This window comes from Notamacropus eugenii, chromosome 3, assembly GCF_028372415.1.
Source record: "Notamacropus eugenii isolate mMacEug1 chromosome 3, mMacEug1.pri_v2, whole genome shotgun sequence".
In the NCBI taxonomy this organism is placed as follows: domain Eukaryota; kingdom Metazoa; phylum Chordata; class Mammalia; order Diprotodontia; family Macropodidae; genus Notamacropus; species Notamacropus eugenii.
In genome coordinates, this window is record NC_092874.1 from 277,866,068 (window position 1) to 277,892,460 (window position 26,393).

The 26,393-nt window shown below is 39.5% G+C and overlaps 2 protein-coding genes across 6 annotated transcripts in view; one reads left to right on the forward strand and one right to left on the reverse strand.

The window, feature by feature from the left end:
• Positions 1–24,997, forward strand: part of VEZT (vezatin, adherens junctions transmembrane protein) — a 110,909-nt gene extending 85,912 nt beyond the window's left edge. Inside the window, exon 12 of the mRNA XM_072655605.1 lies at positions 12,475–24,997. Coding sequence (XP_072511706.1) covers positions 12,475–12,506 — 32 coding nt within the window. The 3' untranslated portion in view covers positions 12,507–24,997. The remainder of the gene's footprint in view (positions 1–12,474) is intronic.
• LOC140534508 (uncharacterized protein C3orf20-like) overlaps positions 1–26,393 on the reverse strand; it is a 49,429-nt gene that overhangs the window by 4,634 nt on the left and 18,402 nt on the right. For 4 of the 5 annotated variants that reach the window (XR_011977347.1, XM_072655611.1, XM_072655612.1 and 1 more), the window contains exons 5-6: positions 5,750–5,892; positions 2,218–2,253 (exon numbers count right to left, since the gene is read on the reverse strand). Coding sequence is in view for 4 of the 5 variants with exons in the window: in XM_072655611.1 (XP_072511712.1) it covers positions 2,218–2,253; positions 5,750–5,892 (179 nt within the window). In the remaining variant the exon portion in view is untranslated. Of the gene's footprint in view, positions 1–2,217; positions 2,254–5,749; positions 5,893–8,184; positions 8,261–26,393 lie in introns of those variants that run through there. The other variant, XM_072655614.1, reaches the window with a different exon arrangement.

Genomic DNA, 26,393 nt, shown 5'->3' on the forward strand with positions numbered 1-26,393 from the left:
TTTAAAAATGAAATTTTCTGATTCAGTTGTGGTTTTTGTTCTGGGGTTTTTTGTTGTTTGTTTTTTCCAAATTGTGTGCATTGGTTTCACAGTCTGAAAATACATCTTTTCCTTCTACTTGAACTCTGGAGAATGAGTGTTGATAGAGGTAAGGAGATAGTTCTTATTTCTTTGGAATCATGGTGCCCTTGACCTTTGTAGTTTATTTTATTCTGGCTGGCAAGTGTCCATCTGGAAATTATTTAAACTACTGAATGACATCATTATAATTTTTATGCTTGCTGCAGAATGACACTCTTCCTTGCCAAGGAAATTCTTAAAAGAATTCCATTCATTTTAAAATAAAAAGATTCCTATTCTTCTCATCCTTATGGAGCAACTTGAGTGGCCTCTTGAACACCACCAACCCTTACTACTTGGTCAAATGTGAGAGTGCTGTCTGCTCTTAAAAAAATGTCATTTTCCATCCCCTAGAGGCTGGTTGGTGAATGTCCTTAAGGATTTGGGTGGTATAATGGAATGTTTGAAATAAGGTCCAGGAATGCTGGACTAAATTAGGTCTCTGAATCTGTCTTTAGAACCAACCCAAATTCCCAGATAAGTCTTGGAACCAGTCCTCAGGACTGAAAATGAATTATAGGCTAGCTTAATCACCTCTGTGCACCAGGATTCTGATCTGCATCCCTAAGTCTCTTGGTCAGAACTAATTCACTTTCTGGGATGAAGGGAAGGGATGTGATGGGAAATGACAGTGTTTGCCCAGACATTCATCGCATTCGCCTCACTGGCTTACTAATATGCAGATATATCCTTATGATGGTCAGTATCAAATCCTTATAGCTGAGGCAGTTTATATAGTTAATTATTTATGTAGTGCTTCAAGGTTTCCGAAGCACTTTACAAGTATTGTATCATCCAACCACCTGGGTAGGTAGGTTCTATTATCATGCGCATTTTATAGATGAAAAAACTATGGCTCATACACTTGGCATAGAATACCACAGCTAGTAAGCTTCCAAGACTAGATTTGAACTCAGATGTTCTGACTTCCAGATCCTGCATTATTACCGTTGTGCCTCGAGTCAAAATAATTAATGAACTTCAGTGATTCAAGACTTTCTGTTAAACAGCATCCTAGCTCAATCTTAAAGCATAAAGCTTGGACACTGTCTCTGAATGTTATTTAACCTTTGCCCCTCTTCCACAAGCTAATTTATTTTAAACCTCTTGGATCTGCAGAATTCTTAACCCTTTCTTTAACCTTGAGTTAAACTTGACCTTGAGTTGAGTTGACCTTGTTGCCTTAAGTCTACTTGTAGCATTTTATCTTCAAATTATGGAATATTAATTTTAGAATCTACCATGATTGGTGAAGGCTGACTTCCTCCCAAAGGTATCCTAGGTTGACAGGGTTAGAAATGAATCTCTGAACCAAATGGCCACTGTCCTCACATTTTAATTCAACATTTTATAGAATAAAGAAAACTTAATCACATACTTCTGTTTTCTTCCTTTGCTGTTCTAGTTTTTTTTTTGGTAGTCTTCATTATGATCTGGCATAGTTTATTGCTACTGATTAATTATGTGATCTCATGCCTCCCTCTTTCTTGGTGATACATCCCATAGTCCTACATGGGTTTATTAATTGGTTATGAGTCAAAAAGGATGACCTGGCAAAGGCTTAGAGTCACACAAATAAACCATGATCTTTGTTCCACTCAATATTGTTATACTCTGTTGTGATAATTGAGCAAGACTAATCAAAGCATAGGAAATGAATCGTACTTAGGTTCATAAGAATTACCTGAAGTTCATGACCAATATCAAATAATTCATTAGCCTGAGTTATTGTATGGTTTAATACCCTCAGGTTGATCCCGAATCATTAACAGCCAGTCACTTTTCTGTTTCAAAAGCAATGAAGCTGTTGCTTACTGAGCTCTCCTGTTTCTTTTATCTTTCCTCACTTGCCTGATTTGTCTTTTCCTTATTGCTTTTCTCCAATATTTAGGGGTCAAAACTTAAAGCATCATGATTTCATGGATGTGGGTAGAGCCTCCACCCATATAGCTCTTGTCTTCATAGATGGCTGCTCTGGGTGAAAAACTCCATCACCTGGGAATCACCCTTCTGATAATAAATATCAGCAAAGCTGAGGTTTTCTCATCATATACAAATCCATTTGTATGGTTATTAAGGTAATATAGATTGCCTTACCAGTGTCCATTAACAGTCCAGTTTGGATTTTGATTCCTGTTGAAAACAAAAAGGTTATTCATTTGAAAAATGTTTCTTAATATCCTTTGAATTATTTTAACTTGTGCCTAAATTACCACCTAATTCTTTTTTTTTTAATCTCTGGTGATACATGAAGTTTTCCTATTCCACTTGGAATCAAATATGTGGTACTGTTGAGGAACACCCCATGGTGTTGACCTAATCCACATTGTTTGTAATGATGATTAATATATAATTTCATTAATTTAATCAAACGCCACAAAAAAAGTCATGAAAACCTTCCATGATGTCCTTTGACCAACCACCCATTTATTATTCTCAAGATTTTAATTTCATTTTTGTTGTTGCCATTTACAAACAACAAATATGAATATTTTCATATATGAAGAAAAGTAGAACTACATATAAAATTTACATCTTATAGCTGAGTTTTTTAAAGTATATAATAAACTCAACATAATAGCTCCGAAGCTGTCCTACTTTACCCTCTGAACTTCCTTCTGTTCTTTCCCTGTATATTTTTAAAGGATTTCTAGTGATATTCTTCCTTTTTTTTCAGTGTCATTATCACTTCCCTCCTCTAAAAAGACCTTTATTGTAACAAATAAGCTCAGTAATTCAAAAGAAATCTACGCATTGGTCATGTCTGAAAATGTCAGTCTTATTCTGTGCCTCTAGACTCCACCATCCTTTGGTCAAGAGGTGAAAAGTATATTTCATTGGTCTTCTGGAATTGATGTGTGGATGGGAGTTACTTTTGTATCAGTTGTTCTCTGGGTTCTACTCACTTTCCTCTCTATCAGTTCATACAAGTCTTCCCTGGTTTCCCTGATCTTGTCCCTTTTTAAACAGTTTTTTACAGCAGAATAATATTTTGTAACATTCATATACCATAATTTCTTCAAACATTCCCCAATGGATAGACACTCCCTTTGTTCCTAGTTCTGTGCTGGGATAAAAATGCTGCTTTGAATATTTTTATACCTAGGTCCTTTCACTCTTTTTCTTTTACCTCTTTGACTTACAGGCCTATTTGTGCTATTACTAGATCAAAGCATATGTACACTTTAGTCATTAACTCTTTGGTTCTTTATGGAACTTCAGCTCCATATTGCTTTCCAGAATAACTCTGCCTTTCACATCTCTGCCAACTGTGCATTAGTGGTGTGCCTCTCTTTTTCATAGCCCCTCCAGCATTTATCATTTTCTTTTTTTTAAACCAGTCTTATCTGGATGAGGTGGGACCTCAGTGTTGTTTCAGTTTGCAGTTCTCTTATTAACACTTTGGAACATGTTTTTTCACTTGAGAACTGCCTGCTGGTGTCCGTTGATGATGTATCTGTTGGGGAATGGTCCTTGTTCTTATATATTGGGTCACTTCCTGTATATCTTAGATAGCATAATGATGATAATCTCTAGTATTTACATAGCATTTTAAGATTTGCAGAGTGCTTTACAAATATCATCTCATTTGGCTATTATTATTTGCATTTTTATAGATAAATTGAAGTGATATGTCCGGGTTCACATAGCTAGCAAGTGTCTGAGGCAGGATTTGAATTCAGATCTTCTTGATTCCAGGTCCAGCACTCTGTTCATTTTATTACCTAGCTATCCCAAATAAAGATATGCGACCTTTATCAGAGAAACTTGCTGCAAAGTTAATTCCAACCACCCATTTATAACATTGTTCCTATGGAACTAAATACCTTGTAGGTCATTTTGCCTAAACATCATATTTTCATATTTTCTGCAGAACTAATTGATGGCAACCAGGGCATACTTTAATTCATTTTTTTTTTTTTTTGCAAAAAGAAATGGCAAAGACCATATGCTTATCCAACTTTATAGTTTGTTTATTTCATTTTGCTTCTAAATGTCAGACTATATGAATACAATCTCAAATGCTGTATGATGTTAGCTCACTAATCCATGTACATTTAAGTAATTAAGAACTTAATTTGTTTAACCTAAAGTGAATGAAATTATATTGTGTTTATATACAGTATGTGTTTCTGACTGAGTTCCTGTTGAAACTTCTGCTTTTCTTCTCGTATCTTTTGGCACTACTAATTATGAACCTGCGATAGCCTGTTGTGGTGGTGCATGCCTGTAATCCCTTGTACTAGAAAGAGGTGGAGGCTGGTGGATTTCTTGAGTGCGAGATTTCAAAGTGAAGTTGGGCTAACATTAATTGAGCATCTGCACTACAGCTGCCGTCAGTATGATTGGCCCCTGGACGTGGAAGGCCACCAGACAACCTAAGGAAGGTTGAACTGGAACAGGGTGGGAAGATGGAGCAGGTTACATCTTTCATACCACTTGAAATTGAAGATCATCGGGCCTGTGGGTGACCACTGCTCATCTAACTTGGGCAAGATAGGAAGATCCAATCTCAAAAAAAAAAAAAAAAGGAGCGGGACTATATATGTTCTGGCTTAGAGAGTTAAAGCTTGTTTACATAGTAAGTCCTTGAAGGTTTCACTTCAGAGACTAATTTGGGTGCTGAACTGTTTGTTCTTTATAAATATCATTTGAGAATGTTCTTTCAGAGGTTATTTATACCTTTTTGATCACTAAGTGTTTTATATGTGAGACCTATACCATTCCTATCCTCATTGAGAATGTGTATCTTTGAAAATTTTAAATTTTCTTTAAAAAAAACTTTTTAAAAAATCATTTTCTGGATTTTATCATATGGGGGGTTAAGTATTATTTTATGAAAGTTTTTTTCTTTAATTTAATAAGGTATGGTATTTGTGTTTCTAAGGCTCTACTTTATGGTGTTCCTCTATTTCTCATTTTGCATTAAAATCTGTACTTCCTTATTCCTTTTCTTTGTGCTCATTCTTTATTCTGTTTCCAACAGGAACTCATGGACCAGATTCAGAGTTTTAACATGAGCTTTTTTAAATGTTTTCTTTCTCTTCCCTTCTACCACCTTTTTCCCCTCACAAAAGTATTTTTCCACATACAGAAAGCACACTTATCATTTGCTAGGCTTTGCTTAGCTGCATAAGAGTCTCAGTATGTGTGTGTGCGCACGTATGTGCACATGTGTATGTATGGCATGCATGTTTGTGTATGTTTTCCCATCTAGTGACTCAAACATTATTTAAAAATATTGAAATAAAAACAGTAACTTGAGTTAAATTACTTTTATTTCCACCCCCTTGTTTGAGCTAACCAGCTATGAGAAAGGCTCAGATTCTTTTCTTTTTAGGCTTACCATGATAGCCTAGATGACCAGCAGTGAAGTTTAAGAGGAACCTTCGTCTTCGCTAGATAGAATGTGTTTTTAATCTAAATCAGGTCTCATGCTTTTATTCTTTCTTGGAAGGGCTCATAGAACCATCTAAAACCCAGTGCTAATAACAAAGCTACCTTGTTCATGGAAGGCATAGGTTGGGTGTGGATGTGTAAGCTAGCCCTTGTTATCTCATCAGTTTCAGATCTATACATTATAGAAATCAGCACATAAGAACAGTTGGTATGGGTGAAGTCACTGTACCTAACTCTGAAGTCATTAGGAAGATGGTAACCCATGTGGTAGTCATTCTTGGTCTTCACAATCTGCTTCTGGAGGTCTTTAGCAGATGTGCTATACCCATTTAATACATAGTTGGCAAACAGCAGCTTTCCCTGGATGTACATCTGCAAAAGGCAGTGAAGTAAATTAAAATGCATACATAACAAATTAAAAGTTTCAGGAGCAAAATCTTTGACTCTTCACGTGAAAGGAAGACAAATCTACAACAAAACCAGAGAAAATATTAAGCTGATAGGCCTTTTCAGTGGACAGCATGCCAACCAGAGGAGTCAAGAGCTAGACATAACATTTAATGTTATTTGATGGTTTGGATCGAAGACAGGCAGGCGACTACAGAAGAGGCTCTGGCTCTGGAGTCAGAGGTCCTGAGTTCAGATCCCACCCATTATTCTCTGTGTAACTTTGAATAAGTCACTTTGCCTCTCTGAGCCTCAGTTTGCTCATCTGTAAAATAAGTTGAGCCAGATGACCTCCCAGGTCTCTTCCACATCTGAATTTATGATTCTGCGAATTCTGCTTCTATTTTTGCAAAGGAGGAAATGCTCAAGAAAGTGTTTCTAGCGTAAACAGTTGTCATCAAAGACCATACTGAACACAACCACACCCCGTGTACCATGAGGAAGGCAAAGAATATGAAGTCAGGAAGAGTAGTATCTGAATATGACCAAATAGAAGCTAAATTAACCTGTCCTAGAGAAAACATGATTTTAAAAGCACTTGGGGAGAAGATTCCAAAAGACTGAGGCAGTAATTCCCATCCAAAAAAGTGACTAAAAAGCAGGAAAAACCAGCCTTCTTATTTTTGGAATCTTTAAGAATCATTTATGCATCACTTTAAAAAAAAGGAACGCTCAAAGTTCAAATTAATCTAATAGCCAATCTTGAATCTAGGGCACAGGTTGGCAAAGTACAGCTACAGTCTGTGGACCAAATCTGATCTTCCTGGTGTGTACAGCCCAGGTGTACATTAAAAAGCTCACTAACATAAGAGGTTATTTCTTTTTGCAACTTTCTCATTCCCTGTCAAAAAGGAGGAGTTAAATGTGCTTTTATTTATATTAAAATATTGTCTTAAGAGAATACTTCTGCTAAGAGAAAAAGCACCACAAGTGTCACCAAAGACACTTTTGACCAGAGTATTTCATTTTCTTTTTCTTTTTGGGTAAACAGAATGAGGTACCCAGTACCCTGCTGAGCTCTTACAGAGCTAAAAACAGACATTTCCAGGAGCGAGTCCATGTCTAGCCCCAATGGCTCAAACCCTAACAAGTCAGCCTTTAGGGCAGACCAGAAGCCGTATTTTTGTAGTCTGGTATATAATGTGTTGTATGACCTCAGTTTCTTTTACTTTTTAAAAATAAATAGTCTATGTTTCTTTTGATCTTTTTTGAGTGTCCCAAGAGGACATGGAAAAATAAATAGGATCATAAGTAACTTAGAGACCCAAATAAATGGCCAGAGAACAGAAGGTTGGTGGTGAGAGGTGGGGAATGGTACGGGAAGAACTTGAGATCAACTGTTTCTATTTTTTGGTGATGAGGGGGCCCAAAAGAGAGCATTTCATATAACACAATTAAAACGTAGAGCAAGTCCTAGCTTATACCCTGGGATATTTTCCTAATCATTAATAATAGCTAACATTTATATAGTTGAATGTCTAAAGGCTTAAAAAGCACTTTACCTGCTTTATTTCTTTTGACCTTCACAACTCTGGGAGGTAGGTGCTATTATTATCCCTATTTTACTGGTAAGGAAACTGAGGCAGACAGTGACTTACTCAGGGTCACATAGCTAGTGAGTGTCTGAGGCTGAATTCAGGTCTTCCCCAAACAGAGCATTCTACCTAGGTGCCCTAAATCTCACAACTGGAAACATCTGGCTAACTTCATAAAAATTACCTCAGGACCCTTCCTCCTAGACATTCCATTTTAACAAGATTTTAACATTTATTAGTGAATATCAGCACCTCCTGCATTTGTTTGAGAACAAAATAAATCTTAAAAGCTGTTTCTAGTATGGGTTGACCATGCTTGATGTAGGAATGTTCTAAGTAGCTGAGTTAAGTAACTGTTCATTGTACTTTTTTCCATGGCCTTCTAGAAAAGGATTCTTAACCTTTTTAGAGGGGAATTTATGGACCCCTTTAGCAGTCTTGTGAAGCCTGTGAATGACTTCTCAGAATCATGTTTTTGCCTGGCATGGTGGTTCATGCCTTGTGGTGCCTGCTGCCAGGGAGGTTGAGGATAATGAATCCCTTGAACTCAGGAGTTCTGAGCAACAGTTGGATTAAAGCCTATTGGGTATCCTCACCAATATGGTGCCCCTTGCCCTAGGATCAAAGTGGACCACTAAGCTGCCTGAATTCACTAGCCACCAAGCACAGCAAGCCCACTCACTTGGAAACAGCAAGTCAAAGCTCTCATGTTCAACAGCAGTGAGATTCAGCCCATGAGTGATCACCAGATTTCCAGCCTGAGCAAGATAGGGAAACCAATCCTGGTTTAAAAGAAAAAAAAGTTCTTAAATGAACATACCAAAATACATGGCATTTATAAAGGAAACCAAAGCTTGCTGAAAAAAAGGTGTCATTTTTCTCCCATCCAAATTCACAGACTCTCCCAGCACCCCCCCAAAAAAATTCATCCAATTCTTGAGCGATTTAGTCCTGACATGTCAAAATCACAAGTAGTATACTACTTAAACTGGGTATTATTATCCCTGTGTCTTAAAACATATAATCTGTGTTATATTTAACTTATACCATAATGTCCCTAAAAGAGGTCAGTCAAATAAATGGTCTTTCCCCATTACACCATAGCTGGGATATTAGGTCCAATTATAGGAATCACATTTTAGTAGATATATTAGCAATTAGAGGCAGATCAAGAAGAGTGAGGGAATTCAAAGCCATGCCAAATGATGATAGAAGACACTCAAACACATTTGACTGGGGAGAAGGAGACTCAAAAAGCCTCTCCCTACTTAGCTAGGCTAGTCTGGGGAAAAAGGTCCATCACTGGTCCCCACATGGAACCCAGGTAGTCTTGTAGACCGTATCTGAGCTCACTCTTCCAGTGGGCATAGCCCTTGAGAGTCCAGTCAAATCTTCTGCCACAAGTAGCCACTGGAATAGGCCTGGGAAAGCTCTGTGGCTGTGGGTTTGAGATGAGTGTTGCTCACAGGGACCACCAGGGAAAGTCACATCTGGACACTAGCCCTGGGCCTGAGGCAGACAAAAGTTAAGTGACTTTCCCAGGGTCAAACAGCTAGTAAGATTTAAAATGAAATACCGAGGAAAGATCACTATGTGCCAGGCACTGTGCTATACAGGATGGAGATACAAAGAAAGGCAAAATCCTACAATCCTAAGTGACTTGACTGATCATAAAAAGATCTGGGGAATCTCTGACACAAGAAACTCTTGTTTAGACCACTCCCTTCTTACCTTTCCAAAGCTGTCCCTCCCTCTTCCAGAAACATCAAGTTCTGTGACTTAGTTTCCCTCTCAGAACTTTTTCGTTTGGTATTTGTTTTGCATAGGTAATAATAGAGAATTTGGAACTCAAAAAAATTTTTAATGTTAAAAATAATAATAGCCCTTTCCATATGTTACCTCTTACATTCTCTATTTACAGTCAGGAGGGAATAGGTACTTATTAAGGGCTTGTGCTGAACACTTTGCAAATATCTCATTTGATCCTCACAACACCTCTGGGAGGCAGGTGCTATTATTATCCCCATTTTACAGATGAAGAAATAGAGACAACAGGTTATGTGACTTGCCCAGGGTATGCATCTAATAAGATGTAAAATGAAGCACGGAGGAGAGAGTCCTGGCTGTGGAGTTAGGACCTGAGTTTAAATCTCACTTCTGATACTACTTGTGACCTTGGGCAAGTCACAACCTCCAGGGATCTCAGTTTCCTCATCTGTAAAATGAAGGTAAAATGTCCTCTACGGCAATGATCTCCCACGATCCTGCCTCTGACATTTATCACCTTTGTGATTTTGGGTGAGTCACTTTGACTTAGGACTCAGTTTCCTCATCTGTAAAATAAGAGGCTTGGGCTCGATGACTTCTGAGATCCCTTTCCAATCTAGGGCTGGGCCCTTTTTTTTCAATTATGTGGAAAAATTTTAAAAGAGCAAATATATTTGAAATTCCCCAGCCCCAAAGGAATTTGGTCTACCACCTATGGCAAGCCTCAAGCAGTTTTCCTTGATCACTGGGAGGTGTCTGTTTGGCTTCCTTTGATAGGGATCAAGGCAAGATGAGGTGTCTAGAGCTCCAGCCCCAAAGGCAGAACTGCTAGGTCACAGAGGAGTTAATCACTCTCTCAGCCATGGCCAAGCCCAGTTTTATTGGAGGAATCTTTTCATAATTTGGTGTCCTCACGGGGAAATTCCATCCCCACCTTCTCCCTGCCCAGGTGCTTTCATCTCAAGGTGTCACCTTTCAAGCCTCCTTCCCCCATTCAAGTGGCTCAGGGGTTCTAATACGAGCTCCAGACCCGTAGTTTAAATCAGAGACCATGACCCCCTGGCACTCCTGGCTGAGTGCTGTGTCTGATAATAGCAGGAACACAGGAAATCTGCAGAATCAGTCATCCTAGGAAAGGACACAAGCATGCTAATTCCTTACAGTCATACCAAGCATGCCTGAACGGTGGCCTGCCTACTGCACTGTTTAGTTTTAATTCCTATATTTTGATTCAGCTGCAAAGTCTTCAAAGAAATCCATTAAAGCCTTAATATATGTGGAGGGGAAAAAAGCAAAAATTAGAAAGCTCTGGTTTGTTTTTGGTAATTGGCTAATTATTAGTTAGGAGGGCTTTTTCAGGCTGAATTCCTGATTCTTAAGTCTTGCAAGAGGTTTTCTTGCTTTGAGGCAGAATAAATCGTAGACAGTGGAAAGAGTGGGAAATTGTATGCTACTGTGTCCCTTTTTTCGTGGATCTTTGGGGGCTAGAAGCTGTACAGTGATTCATTTCAGCATCCCAGGCACTGTTCTAGGTGTTGGATGTACGAAGTCTGAATAAGGCTTCAGTCTGAGAATAGACTTGGAGTCTGAAAGACTTGGATTCAGATCCCAATTCACTTCTCAATGAAATGGAAGCTAGACTTGGTGATCTCTACCAGTCTTTCCAGCTTTAAATCTAGGATCTATAAACCCGAACTTATGAGTTAATGGTAGTACCTTCCCTCTGAGACTACAGACTGAGACTTCCCTCTGTTTGTCTACAGTGTGGTCCCTCCCATTAGACTCAGTACCTTGAGAGCAGGGACTGGGTGTGTGTCTGTGTGTCTATCTCCAATGCTTTGCAAAGTTCCTGGCATATCATAGGTATTTAAATAAATGTTTGACTTGATTTGGACTCTGCCTTCAAGAAACTTACACCCTGCCTGGGGATATAACATATCCTAAGGAATGAATGCCCACTGTATCTGGAATCTGACTGTGTTTCATTAACTTTTCAATATCTTCTCGTGCTATATACTGACTATATAACCTGCCCCAGATTTCTAGGCTGGAAACCATGATTAAATCAAGTCAACAAGCCTTTATTAAGCCAATCACTGTGCTAAACACTGTTTAAAAGAGAGAGAGACAGAGAAAAAGAGAGACAAAGAGAGAAGACAGAAAGAAAGACAGAGAGAGACAGAGAGGGAGAAAACGAGAAATAGATACTGCCACCACTACTGGAAAGGATATGTCAGTATGACATCCCTAAGGCTTTCTAGACCAAAATGACCCATCCCTGACCACTATCTCCCTATATATCTTTTTCCTATATAATCCTTTCTCACTCCTTGTGGGCGGCAATCCTCTTCAATATTATATTTGTGTCCCCAGTACTTATTACAGCCCTTGGCACTTAGTAAACCCTTAATATAAAGGCTTTTTCATTCATTCATGTAGGAATTCTTCATCATGTTGTGCCACAGGCCCCTTTGGCATTCAGGTGTAGCTTATGAACCCCTTTCTCAGACTGATGCTTTTTAAAATTCACAATGGAAAAAAATGCTAAATTTTAATTGGAGGTTAGTGTAAATAAAGATGTAATTTTTTTCATCCAAGTTCAAAGACACCCTGAGATCTATTGATAGACCCCCAGGTTAAGAACTCCTAATTGTAGACAAATAAGTTATAGCGTCAGGTAGCCAGTGAAGAGGACGGAAAGGGAATTCATTAACAACTGGGGGAGGAGAGTCGGGGAAGGCTTCCTGGAGGAGAGAATCATTGAGCTGAAGCTTAAGGGAAAAAGGAGGATTCTGAGAAGGGGAGATAAGATTGGGAGACACTGCAAGTTTCTTTCAGAGTCCCAAAGGTGGGAGATGGAATGTTGAGTTGTTAGATGTTCAGTTTAATCCAATTTTAATCAGCATCTATTAAGCACCTTCTGTGTACAAGTCACTATACTAGATGCTTGGGATTCAAAGATCCAAGAAAAAAAAGTCTCTTACCCTGAAGGAGCTCACATTCTACTAAATTTAGGGTATATGAAGGGGAGCAAGCTGGAACCCCACTGCCCTTCAAGGCCAGGTAACAATCTGGCTTTTCCACTCTGACATCCCTGGCTTCCTTTACATCCTAACTAAAATCCCACTTTCTACAGGAATCCTTCCCCAACATCTTTTAAATCCAGTACTTTTCCTCTCTTAATTATTTCCTATTTATCTTGTAGGTAGCTTGCTTTGTATATATTTGTTTGAATGATGTCTCCCCCATCGGGGGCCACTTCCAGTCGTCCTGATCTGTATCTGACCACTGGACCCCGATGACTTCAGAGGAGAAAGTGAGGCTGGTGACTTTGCACAGCCCTTCCTCACTTAAATCCAGTTCACTTTCAAGTCATGGCATCACCTCCCTGATGCAACAGCCCTCTACTAGAAGGACGGACAAACAACAAGCAGTCTCCCTCATTAGATTGGAAACTCCTTCAGGGCAGGCACTATTTTTTCCCTTTTTTTGTATTGCCAGTGCCTAGCACATAGTAGGTACTTAATAAATATTGATTGATTGATTCAAAAGAATTGGTTGAAGGAACTGGATTTGTTCATGCAGGAGGAATGCATCAAATATCACCGATTAAAAATATGCGGTGCAAAATCTACAGAGAATTTGTACCTATCTAATTAGAACGGGAGCCATCTTCCATTAGGAAAGTGACCAAAGGATATGAACAGTCTTCAAAGAAAGAACTGCAAACTTCTTTTGTATCTTGCACATTATAGGACCTCAATAAATGCTTAGGGAAATAAGTTATAAGAATAAGAGATACAAGGAGTTTACAGATGAGGGTTCAATCCTGGGAGTTTGTATCTGGGAATGCCTGATGACGCAGAATAAAGGATTCTGTGATCCTTCTCCCATCAATCTTGTGATTGACTGCTGAGCCAATACTGAGATTGAAAACAAAAGGACCTCACTTCGTCCCACCTGGGGCCCACTGGGACCAAAAGCCTCACCTTTTCCCTTCTGTGGTGGGGAGCAAGGAGAGTGAGCTACTGTAGGACTCCCAGAGAGGATGGAGGGAGAGACCTCAGGCCCTCTCTCAACCAGGACCCCAGAATACAAGGATCTCCCCCATGGCCCTCGCTCCCCAGCCAGGGCTATAAGAAGCCATGGACACATGGTCCAACTTTTTTCCTTCTTTCCCTGTTATGTCTCTTCTTTCCTGCTTTAAGTAAAAAAGCATTGGTTATGTACGATTTTTGGCTCTATTAATAATAAAATAAGCAGGTTATTCCTTGTTCATTCCTCTTCCCTCTCACACCCCTGATTCAATTAAAACCCCCCAGAAAGCAGGGTCTTCTATGTAGAGCCAGCACCTGGTCCAGTGCCTTCCTCATAGTAGGTACCTAATCATTGTTGAAGCAAACTAAACTTTTGTCCTTTATACTCGATGCTAGTTTATATTTAAACTTGAATTAGCTTGCAGCAGGAATGAGGGGAACATCCTGTTTTAGCTAGAAAAATCTTCAAAGAAAATCTAAGAATATGGAAAATGACTAGACAAATTTATCAACCCTCCTAAAAATTTTTGGAATGCTAATTTTTTCCTGTGTTTCTAGATACATCACTCCTGTTAAATAAAGCATGAAAAGAGAAGAAATAGACAAATCAATAAATAAAATAGCAGTAACTCTAATCCAGCTCTAATGAGAGCTATATATAATTTTATGTCTCTCATATGTGAAAATGGGAGTATATATAATGCCCATGACTCCAGTGCAGACCAGCTACTAGCAGAATGCCTGGTAGATTGTAGGTGCTTACTAAGTGTTTTGTGGATTGGTTACAGTAGTGTTCTGACAACTCACAGTTCAGTTGCACAACCCCTTCGAAGTGGATAACTTTTAGAATGTTTTCAGATCTATTCCAAATAAAGCCATGCATTCCCTTGAAGACGCACCAAGTGGGAGTGAACATTAGAATATGGTGCATTTTTGTGTATTCATTCAGGAGGAATTTGAAGTAACTTAATCTGTGCCTTTTATATTTCCTGAAAGAAGGCTTAGTGCTTTCAGCCAAAGAAGTATTCTTGACTTTCTGGTCAAAAATATTTCTTTGCATATCTCATCTCCACATTTTCAGGTGAGGTTTTTAGGGTGGAGAGTATGTTATTTGTCTCTGGTCTGGATTTATGATTTCATCTGAGGAAAAAAAAACCCCAGTTCACATACTTTGTCTGCTTATTGCCTGAGAAAGTTGCTTGGGCACTGAGAATTCCTAAGTAAATTTCCCAGGATGTGCTAAAAGCAGGATTTGAACTCAGGTGGGTCTTCCCTATGATCACTATGCCACCCAGCTCTCTTTAGGTCAATGATGACATCCATCTAGATCATAGGTTCTTAGACTTCTTTGTGTCATAAACTCCTTTATGGCGATCTGGTGAAATCTATGGACCACTTCTCAGAATAATGTTTTAAAATGTTCTTGTGGTTTTACACTTGTTTCTGACTCTTTGTTACCCCATTTGGGAATTTTCTTGGCAAAAGTACCAGAATGATTTGCCATTTGCTCTTCTAACTCATTTTACAGATGTGGAAACTGAGGGAAACAGGGTCACACAACTACGGAGTGTGTGGGGTCAGATTTGAACTCAGGGAAATGAGTCTTCCTGACTCCAGGGCTGACAACTCTGTGCACTGTGGCACCATCTAGTGACTCAGTGTTTCTACATACCTACTATGAAATACATAGGGGTACAAAGGAAACTATTGATATTAAAATCTGGTTATCAAAAAAAGACTTTTTAAACAAATTCATGGATCTCAAGTAAGAAGCTCAGATCTAGAGGTACCATGTGGTACAAAAGTAGATGGATTTGGAGTCAATGGATCTGAGTTCAAATTCTGCCCCCAATACTGACTACATATGTAACCTTGCGAAAGGAAGCTAACCTCTCAGTTTCCTCATCTTAAAAATGAAGATTGCACCAGATAATATCAAAAGTCTCATCCAGCTCTAAATCTGTGATCTTCAAGACTGTGAAAGACACATTCCTTGGAAGTTGAGAAAGGTAGAAAAAAGAAGTCTCTTACTCATCAGCCTACTAATATGAATGTGCTAAATGTTGATGACTGGGCCAAGCAGAATAGTGGTTGTCAGATGACAGTTTATTTTCAACCTGAAATGTTATTTCTGTCTCTTAGGATGTGATTCATGTGCTCAACAACCAAAAAGAAATTTCATTTGATGCCTCTTGTTCTTGGAAATAACTGGGTTGGTGACCTTCTAACAGGTCTAATATGGGGGATACCTTTGTAAACCCTGTTTTTCTTTACTTCTCTTAATTACTGAAAGATTCTCCAATGTGAGAGAACTGGCAGAGTACCCAGGGAAAGCTAATCTGGGAGTTTGCCCTGTTGGGTCATTTTTAGTCATGTCCAACTCTTCATGACCCCATTTGGAGGTTTTCTTGGCATAGATACTGGAGTGGTTTGCCATGTCCTTCTCCAGTTCATTTAACAGAAGAGGAAACTGAGGCAAACTGTGCCCAGGATCACACAGCTAGTAAGTGTCTGAGGCTATATTTGAACTCAGGAAAATGAGTCTTCCTGACTCCAGGTCCAGCACCTTATCTACACTTAGCTGTCAAGGCTAGTTCACTTTGTTTCTGTTTAACATGTATGTGTATTTGTAATATATATATTATTGTAATATATTAGCATCTGTGATGCTAATATGTAATATAGTAATATGTTTTATAGTATCATATAATATGCAAATATATCATACTAATATAATATACTAATAATGCATATATAGCTAATGTATGTATGTCTAATTCTAATAGGATATAATATATCCTATTTAGGATATCTCTCCTATATGGAATATGTATGTATATATGCTCATACACACAAATATACATTTATACAAACATATATATAGGAAAAATTTGTCCTTGGTGTTTGTGTGTATTATATATCTTTATGTGTATGTTACATCCTATGTAGGATATGTGTATATATATATGTGTGTGTGTGTATGTGTGTGTATGTTTATATAAAATATACACCTGTGTGTACTACATGGGGTATATATCTGTATAGGACATATGTTCTATATAGGACACACACATACACATATACATACTATATGTGTATCCTATATAGGACATATCTATATAGGGCACATATTCTATATAGGATACATACGTGTGTGTATGTAAAACACCTGTGTGTATACTATACTATATAGGACATATATTCTATTTAAGATATGTGTGTATATGTGTATATATAACACACACCTGTGTATATGTGTCCTCCATAGGACACATATCTCCTATATATCTTGTATGTATTTTTCTACATATACACACATATCTCCCTATAAATATCTTGTGTTTGTACGTGTTTTTATGTTGTCTTCCTCATTAGATTGTGAGGTCCATGAGGGCAAGGACTGTTTTCTTCATAGCACTTGGTATATAGTAAGTGCTTAATAAATGCTTGTTGACTGGCATATATAGGCTTTCAGTGCCACATTTTCAACCATTTTTTAAGGACATTAAGAAGAGTTGTGTTTTTGGTTGGTTTTTTGGGTTTTTTTCGCTAAGACAAATATATGTACAACTTAGCTTGCTTACCAAAGGGTGGGTGTGTGTGTATGTATATGTGTATGTATATACACACATATCCTATTTAGCTCCTATATATAATATATCCTATATAAATACACACAGATGTTATATATATACATTATAGTTTTCTCTCCACATATATCTATATACTTATAGCCTATTTGGGGTATAGATATACACATGATAAATTGGAGGTAATCTCAGAGGGAAGGCCCTAAGATTAACAAGCACTTAGAGAATTCAATTTTTCTTTATCTAAAAGAAATGTGGAAGGAAGAAAGAATGGCAGGAGGGCTCATCACACTAAGAAGAAAGTCAGAATCTTCCAGTCAGAATCTTTTGACAATTTGTATTCCTCCAAGAGGGTCCTATATACACTGACCTGTGCATCTAACTGGAGTCAGTCCATTGACTACACAGGCATTTTCTCAATCATGAAGAAATCAAGCAAAGAAACATCCTTGCAGGGGAGAGAGAGCTTGCTTCACAGTCAAGAGAGACTGGATTCAAGTTGAGCTTCAGACACATAAGGACCTTGGGACCCTGACAAGCTCTCTGAACCTCGCAGAGCCCTCAGGCAATTCTCTAAGACCAAAAGGGGGCAGAGCAGCTGTTCATCTCCATTCCTGGGAGAAATTTCTTCACTGGGAGTCCTTGACACCAGTAAAATCAAATGTCCGGGCAAAGCGAGAAAGAGTACTTTGATGAATTATATTAAAATTTTTCTGGTCATTTTTCAGTCATGTCTGACTCTTATGGATCACAGCACACCAGTATTGTCCATGAAGTTTTCTTGGCAAAGATACTGGAGAGGTTTGCCATTTCCTTTTCCAGTGGATTAAGGCAAACAGAGGTTAACTGACTAGCTCGGGGTCACACATTTAGTGTCTGAGGCTGAATTTGAACCCAGGCCCTTCCTGACTACATGCACTATGGCATCACCTAGCTGCCTCCATAAAAGACCTAATTTAGCAGGGCCAAGGTCATCCACTGCATCCCTGACCATCCACAGTCATCTTGACTTTTATCTTGCCACTGGACTAATAATTCTGGAGGAGAGAATGAGGCTGGCAACTTTGGCCAGCTCTGCCTCACTTCGATCCAATTCACAGTCAAGTCAAGGCCCTCCTGGGGTCATTGGTCTTCTTCAAAAAGAAAGAATGAACAACAAAATTAAAATGAGCCAAATGCCAAAGGAAGGAATAGTGCAACATTGCTAGGAAGTGTCATAGGATCAGGGCCTCAGTTTCCTCATTTGTAAAATAAAAGGGAATGACTTGAAGACCTCTAAGGTCCCTTCTAGCTGGAAATCTGTGATCCTATATTAATTACTTTGTGATGAGATAGAAAAAAGAAAAACCCGCTAAACACAGAATAATGGCACTTGAGTTCACATTCCACCTCCGCATTTGAACACCTCTCTGGTCTCATTTTCTTTCTCTGTAAAATGAAGCAGCTAAACCCTAGAACTGTAATCCTATGAACTGAGTTATCCCCAGTTTCCTCATCTGTAAAATGGGTATAATAATATTCATGGCATCACTAGGCTGTTGTAAGAAAGGAACTCTATAAACTTTAAAGACCACTGATGTGTACATGGGAGTCTTTGTAATCACAGGCGTTAAAATGGAGGCAGGTCTTGGGGAGCCGGAACCAAAGGGCAGGAAACACATTCCATGGTCATAGAAAAGCAACCACCACGGCAGCAGTAGGACAATGTCTGGTCAGGAGCCTTTAGAGTTTTGTTTATAGAGCTCCATAAACAGGCCTCCTTCAACACAAAGAGGCTTATTGCCTTTGATTGATGATAATGGCTTATGGAAATATGTCCAACAATTTTCTTCTCCTGGCCCTTTCTCCCTTGTTCAGTTTTCCTCCTGGGGTTTAGACAACAGTCTCCAAAATAGGAATGGTGGGAAGGATGTGTATGTTGGCCTTTGGAAAAATTAATAACCCCCCTTTCCAGTCTGGGGTCACAAATAACAACTCTGTTTTTCTAAAGTTTGGACTTTAAAAAATTTGATAAAAGTCAGAATGGTAGGTCAGAGGAAGTGTATTTATGTGTAACAGCACACACATGTACATACACACACATACATACAGAATCGCAGGGAAATAAATTAGCTTTCTTCCTGCTACCTTAAAAGGAGGCAGCTAGATGATGCAGTATGTAAGAGTGCCAAACCTGGAGTGAGGAAGATCTGAATTCAAATTCAGCTTTGGAAAATTACTATCTGTGTCACCCTGAACAAGTCATTTAACCTCTGTTTGCCTCAGTTTCCTTATCTGTAAAATAGGTATAATATAGCATCAGGGTAGTTAAGTGGTACAGTGGGTAGAATGCCAAGCCTGGAGTTGGGAAGACTCATCTTCCAGTGTTCCAATCTGACCTCAGACACTTACTAACTGTATGACCTGGACAAATAACATAACCCTGTTGGCCTCAGTTTCCTCATCTGTAAAATGAGCTGGAGAAGGAAATGGCAAACCACTCTGGAATCTTTGCCAAGAAAATCCCAAATGGGGCCATGAAGAGTCAGGTCCTAGTGAAACAACCAACAGCAACAAAAAAATTATAAGCACTTAGCATAATGCCTGGCATATAACAGTGCTTCACACATGGTAAGTAATTAATAAATTAATAAATAATTGTTGACTGATAGACCACATTTATGTTCTATAAGTTCAGTCAACAAACCTTTATTGTTTTTGTTCAGTCTGTCTGACCCTTCATAACTCAATTTGGGGTTGTCTTGGCAGAGATCCTAGAGTGGTTTGCCTTTTCCTTCTCCAGGTAATTTTACAGATGAGGAAACTGAGGCCAACAGGGTTAAGTGACTTGCCCAGGGTCACACAGCTCATAAGTGTTTGAGGCTGGATTTGAACTCAGAAGATGAATCTTCCTGGCACTCTATCCTCTGCACTAATGGCTGCCCAAACTTTTTTTAAAATGTATTAAGTACCTACTATATGCCAAGCATGGGGAGAAAAAGACAGCTCCTGCCTTCAGGGAGCTTACAATCTAATGAGGGACAACAACACCCAAAAGGAAGCTGGAGTTTGAGGCGGACACTTGAGTCAGAGAAGTCTCGGAGTGGTGCAGCCAGTGAAAAATGAGATATTCTGAGCTGAGCTTTCTCCTTAAATGAAGGTTTGGAATTCATGGCCCCACTCTCCAATCAGAGAGGCACAACACCAAGGCGGATGAGATCCTATTAAGAAATATATAGTAATTGCCTACTGATTGCTTTATTGTTGCATTTTACCTTGAATATTTGTTGTACACATACATCACCTTGTATTTTATTTGGTATCTACTGAAATGTGTACATGTTATTTTTCCCTGTTAGAATATAAGCCCCCGAAGGCAGGGATTGTTTCATTTTAGTCTTTGTACCCTCAGCACCTAACACATACAAGTACTTATTCGTTGTTGAATTTTGAATTGAAGTAGATAAAGCTGACTAGGTCATGGTCATTGGTGCCATGTTTTAACCCAGTGGCTTTAAAAATTTTGGAGATCCTCAGACCACTTAGAATGGAAGCACCTAGGGGGCAAAGACTGACCCATTCTCATCTTCTAATCCCCAGTGTCTAGCACAATACCTGGCATACACCAGGTGCTTAATAAATGCTTGTTGATTGATGGACAGTGCCTGCAGCAATCTCTCTAATTTGGCCTCAGACCCTCCCTCCTTCTTTCCTTGGATGATTCAAGAGAGCTGCCAGCTTTCTTAGACAACAGCATTCCTCCTAGCCTTCTCTACTGGATTTGAGCCCTTTCATATGTCTAAAAACCTCTCAAGCACTAACACTCCCTGTGGGTGTAATTCCGGCCCTGGCAGAGGTACAATGTCTGTCCAACATAGATAAGGCCGGTGGAGAGGGAGGAACATCTAAACATTCCCATACCAGAGTTAGGGACAAGCTGGAAAGAGCAGGACTTTGACTGTTTCTTTTCTATAGTCCTTTGTTCACTGTTGATAAACATCTGAGAGCTATTTGGGGAGCATAGGGAAATTCCCAGCCCAGAATCAAAGGATTTCAGGACTAGAAAACACCAGAGAAATCATTTGGTTTGAAGCCTTCGTTTCATAGATGAGGAACCTCAGGCCCAAAGAGTCTAAGCCTCTACTTCTGGTTCATCCTCAACAAAAAGGGACCTGTGAGCCCCAGAATCTAACATAGCAACTCCTGGGGAAAAATAACTCTCTTATTATAAAATTTAATAGCTTAAAACTGTACTAAAATTCCCCAGTTGGTGGGCATTCCATCAATTTCCAGTTCATTGCCACCAAAAAAGAACCACTATAAATATTTTTGTACATCTAGGTTCTTTTCCTTTTTGGTTTTTTATCTCTTTTGGGCTACAGACCTAGTAGTGGTATTGCTAGGTCAAAGAGTATGCATGGTTTTATAGCCCTTTGAGCATAGTTCCAAATTGTTCTGCAGAGTGATTGAATCAGTTTACAACTCCACCAACAATGCATTAATGTCTCATTTTTCCATATCCCTTCCACCATTTGTCATTTTCCTTTTCTGTCCTATTAGCCAATCTAATAGGTATGAAGTGGTACTTCAGAATTGTTTTAATTTGCATTTCACCAATCAATACTGAGTTAGAGCACTTTTTTACATGGCTATAAATAGCTTTGATTGCTTCATCTGAAAATTGATCAGATCTTTTGATCATTTATCATTTGGGGAATGGCTCCCACTTTTATAAATTTGACTACATTCTCTACATGTTTGAGAAAAGAGGCCTTTATCAGGGAAACTTGCTTCAAAATTTCTTTTCACAATTACTGTTGCTAGCTGTATTTCCCTCCGTCCTAACCCCCCCTCATTTTTTCTCTCTTTGCTTTCATCATCCTTCTTCAAAAGTGTTTTCCTTCTGACTACTCCCTCCCTCAATCTGCCCCCTTCTAGTATCCCTTTCCCCTCCTACTTTCTTGTAGTAAGATAGATTTCTATATCCAATTGAGTGTGTATGTTATTCCTTCATTGAGACAATTCTGATGAGAATAAGGTTCACTTCCTCTCCTTTTCCTCCTCCTCTTCCCCTCCACTGTAAAAGCTTTTTTTTGCCTCCTTTATGTGAGATAATTTACCCCATTCTACCTCTCCCTTTCTCTTTCTCCCAATACATTCCTTTCTTACCTCTTAATTTAGTTTTTAAACTAAAAGCTCACACCTGTGCCCTTCTAACTGCTCTAATAATGAGAAAGTTCTTATGAGTTACAAGTATCATTTTCCCATGTAGGAATGTAAATAGTTTAACCTTATTAAATCCCTTATAATTTCCCTTTCTTGTTTATCTTTTTATGCTTCTCTTGAGTCTTGTATGTGAAAGTCAAATTTTCTATTCAGAGCTGGTCTTTTTACCAAGAATGCTTGAAAGTCCTCTATTTCATTGAATGTCCATCTTTTCCCCATGAAGGATTATAGTCAGTTTTTCTGGGCAGGTAGTTCTTAGTTGTAAATCTAACTCCTTTTCCCTCCAGAATATCATATTCTAAGCCTGCTAACTCTTGCATTATCCAAACTATGGCTTCCTGATACTTAAATTGTTTCTTTCTGGAAGCTTACAATATTTCCTTCTTGACCTGGCTCTGGAATTTGGTTATAATATTCCTGAGACTTTTAATTTTGGGTTTTCTTTTTTAGGAGGTGATCCGTGAATTCTTTCAATTTCCACTTTATCCTTTGGTTCTAGACTATCAGGGCAGTTTTCCTTGATAATTTTTTGAAAGATGATGTCTAGACTCTTTTTATGATCATGACTTTCAGGGAGTTCAGTCATTTTAAATTGTCTCTCTTGGATCTATTTTTCATGTCAGTTGCGGGGGGAGGAGCCAAGATGGCGGAGTAGAAAGACACACATATGCTAGCTCCTAACCCACAGCCCATAAAATACCTGTAAAGAAGAATTCCCAACAAATTCTGGAGCAGCAGAAGCCACAGAACAAGGGAGTGAAGGAGATTTCTGTTCCAGAGAGACCTGAAAAACTGATGCCACAGGTCTGTCATACACTGGACCCAGAGTGGAGCCCAGTCCTGCCTTGGCCGCAGCACCGAGAGGAGCAGTTCTGAGCAGGCTTCAGGGGTAGAATCTCCAGCGGCCACACAGGTCCCTCCACCCACAGGGGCCAAAGGTCAGTGAGAGGGTCTTTTTGGCTGGCCGAGAGGGGAGTGGGGTGTCCCCATGACTCAGGCCCCCTCGGGATGCAGCAGCAGAGGCAGCAGCAGACAGGGGCTCCCAAAGCAGGCAGGAGCCCAGATCCATTGTTGAAGGTCTCCACATAAACCTCCTGAGGGAACTGAGCCCTGTGTGGCGGCCCTGCCCCTACCTGAGCTCCTGAACTTAATCTCACACTGAATAGCAGCCCTGCCCCCTCTGAAAGCCCTGAGGCTGGGAAGCAGCATTTGAATCTCAGCCCCTAAGTGCTGGCTGGGCAGATCTGGAGGCAAGGTGGGTGTGGAGAGGACACTCAGAAGTCAAGTCACTGGCTGGGAAAATGCCCAGAAAAGGGGGGAAAAAATAAGACCATAGAAGGTTACTTTCTTGGGGAACAGGTGTCTCCCCCCATCCCTTCAGATGAGGAAGAACAAGGCATACTGTCAGAGGAAGTCAAGGACCATCCCTCCAAAGGGGACTTAAACTTGGTTCAGGAAATAGAAGACCTTAAAAAACAAGTTAGCAGCTTACTAAAGGAGAACCAAAAAAGTGCTGAGGAAAATAGCAGCTTTAAAAAGAGGCTGACTCAATTGGAAAAAGAGGTCCATGTCAGTCACTTTTCCAATGAGATATTTCACAGTGTCTTCTATTTTTTCATTCTTTTGGTTTTATTTTATTGTTTCTTGATTTCTCATAAAGTCATTAGCTTCCATTTGCTCCATTCTAATTTTTAAGGAATTCTTTTCTTCAGTGAACTTTTTGTATCTTCTTTTAAATTTGGCCAATTCTACTTTTTAAGGATTTTTTTTCTTCAGTGATTTTTTTGGTGCCTCTTTTTCCATTTGGCCTAGTGTTTTTTTAAGGTATTATTTTCTTTGGTATTTTTTTTTTGTCTTTTTTACCAAGCCATTGGCTCTTTTTTCATGATTTTCTTACATCACTCTCATTTCTCTTCCCAATTTTTCCTCTACCTCTCTCACTTGATTTTCAAAATCCTCTTCCATGGCCTGAGACCAATTCGTATTTTTCTTGGAGGCTTTGGATGTAGGAGCTTTGACTTAGTTATCATCTTCTGAGTGTCCGTTTTGATCTTCCTTATCACCATAGTAACTTTCTAAGGTCAGAATTTTTTTTTCTGTTGTTTGCTCATTTTCCCAGCCTTTTTTTTTTTTTTAACTTTTAACTCTTTGTTGAAATAGTACTCTGCTTCCTGGGAGAGGGTACACTGCCCCAAACTTCACAGGTTTTGTGTAGCTGTTTACAGAGATATTTCTATTTCTATGTAAGTTTTCAGTTCTTTCAAGGTGATATAATATGAGGAGAGGTGTGTTTACTACTCTCCTGGCCTGTGTTCTGTTCTGTGAGTGACCACAAATACTTTTTTCTATCTTGGAACTGCTACAAGGGTCCCTTCTCTACTGTGGCTACAAGCCCTGGTGTGCTAGTGCTCCTCCTCACCCTTGGGACCGCCACCCAGGACTGTGACCTGGATCCAGAGTCCAGCCTCAGTGTCAGCAAAGAAACCCTTGTAATCTTCTGACAAGTTGAGTTGAGAGCTCCAGGAGTAGCTGTTGCCACTGCTAATTCAGTCACTCCCAAGGCCTGCTCCTGGTTTGCTGGGGCTGGGTCTTTGCTGGTGTGACCTAGGCTAGACTGTGCCTCATCCTCACCCAGGTGTGACAGACCTTTCCTGCCAACATTCTAAGTTGTCTTGTGCTGGAAAATTATTTCACCCCATCCTTTTGTGGGTTCTGCTGCTCCCAGAATTGTTTTATGGCATTATTTACAAGTGTTCAGAGGGGCTTGGGGGAGAGTTCAAGTGAGTCACCTTTTCTCCTCCATCTTGGCTCTGCCTCATAATTATACATTTTTAAAATGTAATTGAGAAATATTTAATAAGATAAATAAAAGTATAATAAAGCATAACTAATGTTACTGTGAGTTAATATGTGACTTCAGCTTTATGTGTGGTTTAGTGGCTCCATTTCAATTTGAGTCTGACACCACTGCCTTAGCTCATTGTGACTATAAACTTCAGAGCAGAAACTAATCTGATTTGGTAGAAGTTTCCTTATACCAATAAAGCCATAAGATCCAAATATAAATAAATACACAATAAATGTGTGTTCGCCCTTCGTTGCCAAAGAAGACCATGCCATCAGAGAAATGATGACATGACTTGCACTTGACTTTGGTTTGAGTGAGGGAGGGCTATGCAGGTCACCAGCCTCACTTCTCCTCCAGAGCCACCTGAATCCAGTGACCAGATAGTCATCAGAATGACTGGAGAAGACCCAGGATGAGGCAGTTGGGGTTAAGTGACTTGCCCGAGGTCACACAGCTAGTGAGTGTCAAGTGTCTGAGGTGAGATTTGAACTCAGGTCCTCCTGACTCCTGTACTGGTGCTCTATCCACTGCACCACCTAGTTGCCCCTACACAATAAATGTATATGAATACTCAAGGACCTGTGATTCTTGTCTATTTGTTGAAAACTTGGCAAAAGAAATACTTCTACTGAGTCTGAGATCACCCTTCTCAGATTTAGTAGTTGTCAGGGAATCGGTGAGACTTAGAAAGCCTCGGAGAGTGACTTACCCAGGATCACACAAAACAACTGGGAGGTAAGTACCTTTAATATCCTCATATAATAGATGAGGAAACTGAGGCAAACAGAACCCAAGTGACTTGCTCAGACAGGGCCATTATTATCCCTATTTTTATAGATGAGGAAAACGAGGCAGGTAGCAGTCAAGGGACTTGCCCAGGATCACACGAAACAACTGATAGATGCCGTCATTATCCCCATTTTATAGATGGGGAAACTGAGGCAGACAGAAGTTAAGTGACTTGGCCAGGGTCCCACAGCTAGTAAATGTCTGAGGCTGGATTTAATCGCAGGGCTTCCTGACTCTGAGTCCATTGATCCACTGTGCCATCTAGCTGCCTGAAAAGTGTGCTCTTTTCTTATCTTAAAACTGTTCTCTCTGGACACTTCTCATCCCAGAGTGTGTGAGTTGTTTTAAGCCAAGTCCCAGCGTTTACAGATCAGAGAAGTGACTGACTTCACTGCCAGTTATATGACTAAAAGCCACAAGGTCTGGCATTCACTTGACCTTCAGGAAACAATTCTCTCCCAGAGCAGCCTTCAGTAACCCTCCTCTCCCTGCCCTCTTCTCTCCCCTCTGGTTTTAGAGTGAACATACATTATCCTTGGGGTTTGTCCCTTATTGGCCCCTGTTGAAGACCCTCCATCACCACTACCCCTCCCCCCAGGCTCAGCAACCTATTTAAAAAGAGGCCAGAGTTATTTTGATACACACCCAGCATATA